General features: G+C 37.6%; 1 protein-coding gene across 1 annotated transcript in view; it reads left to right on the forward strand.

The window, feature by feature from the left end:
• LOC308135820 (guanine nucleotide exchange factor VAV3-like) overlaps positions 1 to 11536 on the forward strand; it is a gene marked incomplete at its 5' end in the record, with an annotated part of 50264 nt that overhangs the window by 2409 nt on the left and 36319 nt on the right. Inside the window, 8 exons of the mRNA XM_080503945.1 lie at positions 1257 to 1373; positions 6729 to 6787; positions 7726 to 7791; positions 8376 to 8493; positions 9446 to 9538; positions 10171 to 10239; positions 10651 to 10754; positions 11235 to 11334. Coding sequence (XP_080360071.1) covers positions 1257 to 1373; positions 6729 to 6787; positions 7726 to 7791; positions 8376 to 8493; positions 9446 to 9538; positions 10171 to 10239; positions 10651 to 10754; positions 11235 to 11334 — 726 coding nt within the window. The remainder of the gene's footprint in view (positions 1 to 1256; positions 1374 to 6728; positions 6788 to 7725; positions 7792 to 8375; positions 8494 to 9445; positions 9539 to 10170; positions 10240 to 10650; positions 10755 to 11234; positions 11335 to 11536) is intronic.

The raw sequence follows: 11536 nt of genomic DNA on the forward strand, positions 1-11536 counted from the left end.
TCCTGTATGATCGAGTCAGTCGGCCTCTGCTAACTAGACATACTGGTTTACAACACAATACTAGGTACTTATCATAATGAGCTTGGTGTGTTCATTTATTAAGAATATGGTTTGGACAAACTTTGAAAAACTGCTTTTTCATGCTTGCAAAGCAAACTCAGAAATTGAACTGGAAGAAATGAAATATGCTTCAAAAGGAAAGTTTCTGCCATAAATGATCATGTTTCATTATTAATACAATGCTTATGTGTAACTTTTACTTGTGATTTTGTGATCATGGCTACATTTTTCAGATCAATGGGAGTTCCAGGGAAATGAAAATGGGCAAAACAGGGCAAAAAATTTTTTTTTGCCTAAAAATCTTGTGTTTGGACTGTCAGTGGAAACTGGAGAACACAAATAAATAGACGTGCACATACACCCAGGGAGAATTTGTTAATCAATGCACCACTGGGTGGCCTGAAGAAAACAACCACATTCAAGATTTAAGAAACTTTATTTATCCCCAAGGTGCACTTTAAAAGCAGCACACACTGAGTAGATCATGTGAAGACATCCATGAAAACTAGAGAGAGAGAGAGAGAGAGAGAGAGAGAGAGAGAGAGAGAGAGAGAGAGAGAGAGAGAGAGAGAGAGAGAGAGAGAGAGACAGAGAGAGAGAGAGTCTCACTGGTAGGATTGCAATATTTTGTCTAAAAATAGTTTTTCACAATTGTGTTATTCTGCAAAACCTTTCCAAAAACCAGTTTATTTGAGCCTCAATTCACAGGTCATGAGTTCAAACAGTCCAGGAATTTTACAATAAACATGTGTTTATGAAACATAAACCGATGAGTTGTAACTTTGATCTGGTTCAGATTGTGGTAAGAACAAAACCATTGTGGTGGTCATTTAAAATAAACACAGGCTTCAACAAACACACAAAACAATCGCATTCCCATCCACAGTTATCATCAAATATATGTATTTGGAGGAAAGCAAGCACAATTGCAACCAGCATTCAAACCCAGTATCATCCTGCTTTGAGGCGAGAGTGCTAACCACTGTACTACTGCACTGCCATGCAGAGTTTGTGTGACTTGTAAAAGCTAAATGTAACCGTGCTGAAACAAAACACTTTTCATTTTCTCATTCAGCTAAGTGGGACTTTTTTTCTTTTTTTTTAAAGCACAAATTACAGAACACATGCCGCTTTAACTGCAGCGTGAAAAGAAACTAGACGCATGAGCCTGATGCATTTTTTGCTCTTTTTTGCAGTTCCTGTGCTTGAAGAACATCCGGACCTTCCTGACATCTTGCTGCGACGTGTTCGGCCTGAAGAAAAGTGACTTATTCGATGCCTTCGATCTGTTCGATGTGCGAGATTTTGGCAAGGTAACACACAAACCCTCAGACACTGAACAGCTGGACAACATGTTGAAACTCTTTAATTGTAATGATGGATGAATGGTGTGTGAAGCATGTAGGATCTAACAAAGCTCTACTTTATAACTTCAAATCGAAGAAAACACTTTTTTTCCCTGTTGACCAAAGCCCGTCGATTCTTTGGCCTTGGATGCAAAATGTTCTCAAAACTCACCTTAGTCTGGTTTTCATGCTAATTTGAAAGAGCTTGCTTTTTCTGCTAAATTACAACTACTCACTACCCACTATGGCCTAGAGGCTAAAGAGGTGGAGTTTGGATTGGAAGCTCCCAGGTTCGATTCCAACGGCTCATTGTCACCACTGTCGCTCCCTGAGCTTGACCCTTGACCCCCACTCAGCTCCCTGGAGCGCTGCAATCCGGCCGCACCTCTGCACCTTGGAAATAGGATTAGTCAATGAGATAAGGGAATTTCACCAAGCAGATTAATAAAGTATCATTAGTTTAGTTAGTGATTAATATAGACCGAAGAACCCTAAAGAGTAAGACAAGCTTATACATTTGCTCATTGCTTCTAATCCAGTATTATTAATAAGATCATAATAAAGTCACTTTCATGCAATGCATTTCCAGCTGGATGTTACTGATGATTCAACTATTAAGAGTATTTGCAAAATGAAAAAATTTGCAGATTTTGACTTGCATCATGCTGCATATAATGCATTATTCCAGTATTTGACATTTTCACATTTTAAAGCAAATAAGATTTACTTAGTCAAAGCAAAGTGGAAAAAAAAAACTGTGTTATTCTGAGAATTCCCTATAATCCTCCTCAAGCTAAACATTTTTCAATGTAATGCAAAACTTTTTCATAATGCGCGCAGCGATTGATGTAAAGAAATGTAAAGAAATAAGAAAAGCACCATGTATGATCACTAGTTTGATGAAGAGTTTATAATGATGGATCACTTTTGTCTGGAGCAACATGACTTGGGAAGTTCAAGCTTGTTTTCCTACAAAACTGCTGAGTACATTAGGCACCATATTATGAAGACCTTTGAGACACAGAGTCATCTGGAGGGTGTGTGTGCGTGTGTGTGTGTGTGTGTGTGTGTGTAAACGCATGCGCTATTTGCCCACCCAACGGCCAGTTTTGCATTTTTATGGTATGCGTTCCGAGGGCATTGGTTAGCTTCTTTTTATTGGTGTGTTATTGTGAAATCTGGTTCCGGCGTGTGTGTGTGTGTGTGTGTTACCAGGTCAGTGGGTTTACTGTGTTCTCTGCCTACTTTGTGGACTGTCGCTCGCAGCGCTGGAGCTTGATTTAACTGTGCTGAACCAAGAGCCACATCACCTCAGTGTAGAGTGTATCCACAGTGAAATACAGAATATATTGTCTATTTTATCATGTTTCATCATTAGATGGCTATTGCAGTGTGTCTGTGCTGGATGTGCGTTTGTATCTGCTGCGCAGCTACAGCTCTGATTGTCTGAGTTCAAGTAGTTAAAAAAAAGCAACACAATCGATGTATTAATTTATCAAAACATTGTATTACAACACTGAATACAGTCAATTCAGATCTTAAATGACTAATTGAACATTTTCAATGAATTGACAGACATGTGTCTACACTTATGCTCATGTGTTGTTAATATCTAATGAAATAACAAAGTATATACATTAAATTTTGACTGCTAATGCAAATAGTTCATTTCTGCTTTTTATTTGAACTACATCAGTGACCTTTTCTGCTCTTCATTCACTTAAAATCAGCTTTTACCGAAATTATTTACATAATTGATATTTTATCATTTCTGTTCTGTCTTTCTTCTTAAGATTGTTGGCTGTCTAAAACTCCAATATATTTGTTTTATTTGACGGGCATAGTTTTATTCTTCCTCGTCGGGTCTTGTACAGCACTCATCTGCTATTTGTCTGAACCAGGGATGTCAAACACATTTTAGTTTAGGACCACGTACGGCCCAATCTCATCCTGAGCAGTCAAAAACTGACATAATAACCTTTGAATTTGAACTTTAAAGTTTTTCTTTGTTGCGGTGCAGAGTATAGTACATGATGAAAATGTCTATATTCCCACAAAACTAAATAATTACAATGGGAAATGACTAAAATATTATCATGAAGTCAATTTTGATGATTGAGGTGCAAAATAGAGTGAAATATAACAGAAAACTTGTCCAATAGCTGTTGGATTATGGGTGTTTTTACAAACTCTCTCTGACAGCATCTCTGGTTGGAGCTCAGTGTTATGGTGTGTCAATGTAAAATTAAGAAATTAGTAAAATAATATAAAAAAATCTATGCTTTTTTTGATAAATATTTGTTTCTCATGTGTGAGCAGATTTGAATGAGAATAAATGATCTTTAGTCACTATTAGTTGCTCAGCAGGTCTTTCATATATACAGGATTACAGCATTCACTCTCTCGCGGAGGAAACAGGGGGGTCTTAAATGTTAACGAACTGTGAGTGAGTCTGTGTGGAGCTTTGCGTGCAGTTTTCCCCCCACACAGACTCTCTTTTCTTTCTCTCCAGTGTGTTGTACTCCAAAGAAGCTTCCAGTTAATCTGTCTGCTGATAATCCCACAGGGGAGGTGCTGCCTGCAAATATGTACAGTACATGGATCCAGGCCCGGCTGCATAATCTCAGTCATGTTAAAGGGGTTGTCCATCCAACGAAACAAGCTTCCGGAGGCGGAAGATTGCGCTGCGTCGTTGCATCATTAGTCAGAAATACATCATTCAGCAGCCGGGTTGGATCGACTCCAACGAGAGCTGTGTGCGGCCGAACAAGAACTTCTCAATCTCTCGCGTATTTTTTATTTTTTTCCCCCAGAAACATCCAGAGGCGAACATCTCAAATCTCAGCCAGTCTAATCCAGCCGGTGCTCGGTTTGTGCCAACTCTGCCCATAGACTGAGCATTAGTCCACTGAATATCTAATGAGAGCTTTCTAGCCTACATTCCCCTCACGAGTTACTACAGGCTGCAGCCATGTGCAGGAGGCAGAAATAGGAACACAGGCAGTGTCTATGTTTACAGGCTTCTTCCCAAGAAAGTACCAGTACGCTTGTTTGCATCGTATACAACAAACTTCTGGTGAACATACAGTATTTTTTTTATTGCCATCTACTTTTACATTGCAGTTTGAGATTTTGACTACCCTAGTCATAAAAATTAAAGTCAGAATAATAATTGAATAGTGGAGCTTTAACTTCAATTTGCCCAGAACAAGGAAAAAAACCAACCTCACAATAAAATACATTTGTGCAAACTGGAGGAAGTTTTCGGTACTGTAAGGTTGCATTTGCTGGAAATAGCGGCTTCATTGCCATTCAAATTAAATTAATTATATATTGATATTAACAGAAGAATCAATGATAGAAGTGTAAATGCTAAGTCTGAAAATGATTTCCTGCATCTCAGAGAAATGTTCACTTCCTGTCTTATCTATGATCTATGATGAGGTACTATGAAAAACCAAACAGATAAACTGTATATGAGTAATATTTCTTTTGCGGTGTGTGTCTGTACAGATAAAATGAAGCTGTTATTTGCAGCCCCCATTCAAGAACAGAGCAAATGTATCCTCACAGTACCCAAAACACCCTCCAGTTTGCACACATGTACTTTTATTGTGAAGGTTTCCTATGTTTCTAAAAGTGTAGATGTACATAAAAGCTGCTTCAATCTGTGTTAACTTCCTTAAGGACGACCTAATTTGAGTTGACTTTTTGTGATAATACTCACCCAAGTGCCAAAGCTTATTGTCTACAGATTTAAGGCCTCCTAAACCTATGAAATATAGCATTTTAAAGCTCTGCCAAACTTCCACAGATTGTTTTTGTAAGTACAGACCACACTAACCAGCTTGGACTGGAGTTTAGTTTGTGATTTTTGCTCCTCAAGTCACATTTTCATGAAGCAAACCAGGTGTGGGGACGACTTTCTGAAACGCTTCTTGAAACTTAACAAGCATGGAATAATATTAATGATACATGTTATTTGAAAAACACCTAGTGTGTGTAAAATTTGTTTAATTACCTTCTTAATATGATTTATTCAGATTAAAGTTTTTTTTTTCTTTTATCTGCATTGTCAATCCACAATAGATTTCTACTTTATGTCACATCTCTTCAAAAAGATCATCAAATATTTCTTTTGGTTTCCATTAAAACATTTTTTTGTAAAAAAAACATGTGACATGAGAATGAGTTTATATTTGTAACATTGTCAAACACAGCTGGGTTGAGCTATAGCCACAGTGACAATACAGACAGGAAGTGGATGCACTGCAGAGAGCCCGGGAGGTGGGGGGAATCAAACAAATAGCAAATATTTGTTTTACCAGAAACACCTTCAAATCAACCAGAGAAATCATGATAATGAAAAAGTAACTGCTTTAAAGTGTAAATTTAAATTTAAATTTAAATGTAATTAGGACACTATTACACCAGTCCTGATCATTGGGCTTAAATAAAATGTACTTAACATCCCTGGTTTAATCACTCAGTGGACAATGGGTCAATCTATAGAAACATTTTTAGTGAGTTTTGATTTACTGCTTGAAATCAGTACTTTTATTAAGTTTTGTAATATGTTGTCACAGTCAAAGAGGTTACTTACAGGTTGAGCAGCAGCTCGACTCATCACACCACGATGAAGCATACATGGTGCGATACAGGGTTTTGTTCGAAACATCGTTTCCTGCAAACAGCATTGTCTGTGGTTCAGAGCTCTTCTCTTACACTCATATTTCAAGACTTAAATAAGTGTTGATAAGGGGTTTGTGTGTATGCAAGACTTTTTATTGCAAGAGAAGTTATAGTGGATAAATACTTTGCACAGAACATCAGCTAACAGCATAGTTCAGTTCACTCTAATGCAGTCTATTAAACATTATTGTCTGCTGGCGGATTTCATTTCGGTACAAAGAAATGGTTAGACTTTTAATTCTGTACAGAGTAGAGTTGTTTCATACACACTGTAAATCAAAGGCATTTTCGTTGAAAGGGCAACAACCAACCCAGTTTCATCTTGAGTGGTAAAAGAAAATAGCACCGAAATGAAGTTTAAATTTAAACTTTCAAGTTTTTCTTTGTCGTGGTGCAGAGTATATGTGATGAAAGTGTCAATATTTTAGCAAAACCAAACAATTACTTCTGAAAAGGAGTCCAATTTCAATATAAAGACAATTTTACTGAAACCTTATGGTGCAAAATACAGTGAAATGTCCCCAAAAAAACCCTTTAGTTTATGAAACTGATGGACTTGATTCTGTAAATACGTATGGCAACAATGCATGCAGGTCAGAATGTAGACTTTAATTCACTTTGTTTCTCCAGGTTATGGACACTCTATCCAAGCTCTCATACACAGCAGCTGCTCAGCAAAAAGGACTCAAGTAAGTCACGTTTAAGGAATTATTAAAAAGCATAAACTATGACTGCTCGTATGGAATGTGCTTTCTAATTCACTTCCTTTTTGTTTTTGCCCTGCATCTCTCAACAACACAGCCACAGCTATAGTTACTTCCTTCTTCTTTGTTGCTAAATTGCTGAGAATTAAAATTAAGTCAGCAATAAATAGACAATAAAATAAATAGTACTTTAAAGATTAAATGCTTGAGTGATCTTAAAATGCTAGGGAGATTAATTAAAATATGCTGGGCTGATTTATAAAATGGGAGTTTAAGTGAAACACTTCAATTAAGCACGCCAAATATTTGTGTGAAAGAATGGGTGCAGATTATAACCATGATGACTGATGAGATTATTATAAGAAGCTATTATGTTGTGGTTGTTTGTTACAGTAGCTTTGATGTTGTAGTTATTTTAATTAAAATCTTAATTCATCCCACAAACATGTTCAATACAAAGAAAAACACACTCCCTAACAATAGACCTGCATCCTTGTGTGTTGACTTGATGTGGTGTGATCATACGTTACATGATAATTACTTTAATTCATCTCAAGGGACAACTGCACAACTTCAATTCATCAATATGACCTATCCAGAGACATGAAATCTCTATTTTATGTTGGTTTTTACTTCCCATGTGTAAAAAAAAAAATATCCACAAAGCTCTAAAATTAAACTTTATATCTTTTAATGTCATTCCTAACTAAAAACACTTTTTAAATACACACTATATCCACATTTTGAAATGCGAGCTATCCAAACAACATATTACCATTTGTATAATTTTTCCATATAAAAAGCATATATCTTGGATTGTGAAAACATTTTAATATATCAAAAGTTCTCTCCCTCCCTTAAGCCACACGGCAGAATTTCCCTGTTAAACACTAACCCTCACCCTGCTTCCTTGTCATTTCTAGGCCATTTCCAACTGAGGAGAGCCTGAAAGACGAAGACGTGTACAACAATCTGCAGGACTTGATTGAGTATGTATGAGGCTCGTCTCCACGGGCCCGTTACTGCTGTTGATAGACGTGATTATTTGGCTCAGTGGCAGAACCGGCTCTGCTCATCATCCTGGCTCTCCAGGGGTCTGGACACCCACATGTTTTGGTAAAAGCCTTGGCTCTGGCTCTCACTTACCAGTAGAGGAAACCAATGAGTAATTCTGCATCTTTTTTTTTTTTTTTTTTTTTTTGCTGAGTGCTTGCATTACACCCACACGAAGGTTGGACCCTGTTGACAGTGATTGATGGAGGAGAGCACGTGAAATCAGTGAACACTGAATATTTGCAAATTCTTTCTTCACAAACTTCTTTCGTAATCATCAATGAGGAGATGAATGTTTGTTATCTGCAAAGCAGTTCAAACATACAGAACATGTGTTGCTGCTCATTTCCCGCTGCATAATGTTCACACACAGCAGTTCAAGACGGCACTTGTGAATTCACTTGTTTGCATTTACAAGTGCAACTTCTGACAGACAGTTAGCACACTCCAGAGGTGTAACTCTCTGTGTGTGTGTGTGTTTGTGTTTGTGTGTGTGTGTGTGTGTCTGTGTGTGTGACAGTGAGAACGTCTTGGAGGACGAAGACGACTTGTACGCCGACGTCTACGGGCTGCAGGAAGACCACGCTGGCGGGGAGATTTATGAAGACCTCATGAGGACTGAACTTCTGCCCCCGATGGTATTGAGTCAGCGTACACACACACACACACACACACATGTTATCATTTATTTAAAGTCACCTATTCATCGTGATGCAATTTTTGTCTTTTTTTTAATAGCAGAATTCCACATTTTAGATGCCCAGTCTGACTGTATTTTTGGAAGATTAAAACAATTATCTACAAGCTTTTTCATTGATAAATGATTTTCACCAAAATAATTGCCCATCTGCACATCTAAATAGCAATGTTACACTCCTCATAAGCTTTGTATTATTAAATGTAGTTAAATAAAGCATATAATGTATATAACGTAACCAAAACAAGGAACATTATTGTTATATTGATGATAATGGTAATTTTTTGTGTTTTTTATTTGTGTTTGCCCTCAAATTTTTCTAATACTATTTTATCCTTTATTTCTTATCATCCATTCATGCAATTTTTGTCTATTTTAAAGCACATTTTTACACTTTAAATGCTAAGTTCATCTCTCTTTTTGGAAAAAAAAAAAAAAATGAACGAACTAAAGAGTTTGAACCCAGGCAAGGCGACAAAGTATCTCAGCTACAAGGAAGTTCAAAGTGCTTCACATTAACAAACATCACTATGTTGCAACGATTCCCAAATTTTTGTTTATGTTTATATTTGTATATTCATTTTTATCCAGTTCATTGATTCATTTAGTTGTTCAAAAAATAGCCGGCACATCGGACACGCTCCCTATTTGGTGACTTTCCCTTGAGATATTTTGTTTCTGTGGCTTGGAGCCACAGCTGTGATCCTCATTTCAAACCGTTCATCCATCCATCAGTCTCCTGCTGCACTCTGAAATGCGTCTGATGCACGTAGGAGGGATGAAAAAATTGCTTGCAGATGGACAAAAATTATAAGAAATGAATGGAAAACTCTTTTGGGAGCGAATGGCGACGTTGGGAAAAATAGTCTTTCTGAGCGTGTATCTCCTCCCAGAAGCAGGCGGAGGTGGACGTCCGAAGCTGCTGCCTTACAGAAATCAAACAGACGGAGGAGAAATACACGGAGACCCTGGAGTCTATCGAGAAGGTAATGAACCTCCCCAACGCTCCCCTGTGCCCTAAAATCCTCACTTCTACTCTACAAATATTGAATGTCTGTGTAAATATGATGCATTTTCAAATAGCTTCAGCGAAATACTTCACACCGTTGGTTCAGAGTTTTGCAAGAAAACTTTATCGACAAAGAGACACTGGGGATAGTGAGAGCAAAGATGGAGACGTCATCATCCCCCACAATGTCCTTCGGCTCCTGTGAAAGTTTCTCTGAGAGCCTCTCAGACCAGCCGGAAATCTGAGACGTCTGTTTTTTTTGGGGGGGGGGGCTCAATTCGCCTGTATGGCAACCTGCTTGCATCCTGACCAGGAGCTTTTTGGTTTAATTCAGCGTCACTGCATTTTACAAATATTTGAGGGGAATTATCAATGTTATAAATTTCCTCATTTGTTTTACTATCGACCTACAATGAAACGTCTGGCATGAACATTTCTGTAGTTTCAATATAAGTGACAGCTCAGAGCAGAATATAACTTATTATTAATTCATTCCAGACTTGTATGAAACTACAGATACAAACAAAAGTTAAAAAAAATCTATCTATACTAATTTGACTTTACATATATCGCCATATATATTTCATTTCTATGTTGTTCTTTCCTCAGTATTTCCTGAATCCACTGAAGAAATTCTTCTCTGCAGCGGAAATCGACAAAGTGTTTGTCAACATACCAGTGAGTTCTTGTAGCTTTTGATTCTGAAAATTTACATTTCTGTTCTTTGACCCTTTATCATCCGCTTCATCAACACAATGTAAAACAGCGATATGAAAATGTACTTTTTACATACATGAAGCAAGATTTGCCAAAATAGAAATGCACAAACACAGAAATGTAATTTTTCTTTCATGCAGTTTCACGTTTTAATGTCCTCTTTGTATTTCATCAAATTAAACAAGTGTTATGTCAATCTGGTACAAGATTCTTTGCTGTTTTATCTTTTCTGGAAAGAAATAAAGAGTGCTTTCTTAAAAAAAACAAACACACATGGCATGTCGTTTTTGAGAAATACTTTGCCAACATTGGTTGGTTTAATTTGCTGAGCGGGAAGTTAAAGGGTTAAATTTACTGTCGTCTGTGATACAGGATCTGGTTAAAGTTCACAAGAGCCTGATGGTCGATGTGCAGGACTCCATCCTCAACAGAAATGCCTTAAATCTCTACCAGATCTTCATCGGCTACAAAGAGAGGTATCACAACACTCATCAATGCATCACAAGTGCATTTTGGGGTTTTGGGTCTTTCAGTTTAATTGATTACTTTGCATTACCCTGCCTTATTTGTTGTAGTTTACTTTCACAGTACTTATTATCTATACATATGGCACACTCTCTCTTAGGAGGCCGATATAAATATACATATTTTAGTCTGCATTTGCGTTGCATCACAAGCTTTTATGTCCCTGTGTTTTCAAAGAAGCGTGCGACTAAATGTTGTTTACATTTTCTACTTTGTGAGGAATAGTGGTGCAGAGTGGAGGGAGTGTTTCCTTTGCATGTAATTACCATAGCTGAGATGCCTTTTCCTGTAAATAAACTTTAATCAGCAACACCTTTTGACACCGTCTCTGTTGCTTATTTGTAGAGGTTTCAATATTCTGAACCTGTGCGTTCACTCGCACATAATACCAGCTAATATGCCGCTCTCACTCCCTGTGCTCTCTCCTTAAGGCTGCTCATTTATGGGATCTACTGCAGCCGGGTGGAAATCGCCATCGCCGTTTTAGACCTCATCTGCAAAGAGAAAGAGGACGTTCGTCTCAAGCTGGAGGTGAGCCAGGAACAGGTTGTCAGTGACTCGTGGTGTGTTCTACACAGGATGTCTTTTGAAGTCATTTATGCCTCATTCAGTGCTTACGTTACACAGCAAAAACAGTCCTGGACCATCAAGACTAGACTTGATGTTTTTTTTTTTTTCCTGCCTCAATATGAAGACATGCATCAATCGGCCTTCGTCCCCGTTATTAGTTCAC

This window comes from Blennius ocellaris, assembly GCF_963422515.1.
Source record: "Blennius ocellaris genome assembly, chromosome: 10".
NCBI classification, from domain to species: domain Eukaryota; kingdom Metazoa; phylum Chordata; class Actinopteri; order Blenniiformes; family Blenniidae; genus Blennius; species Blennius ocellaris.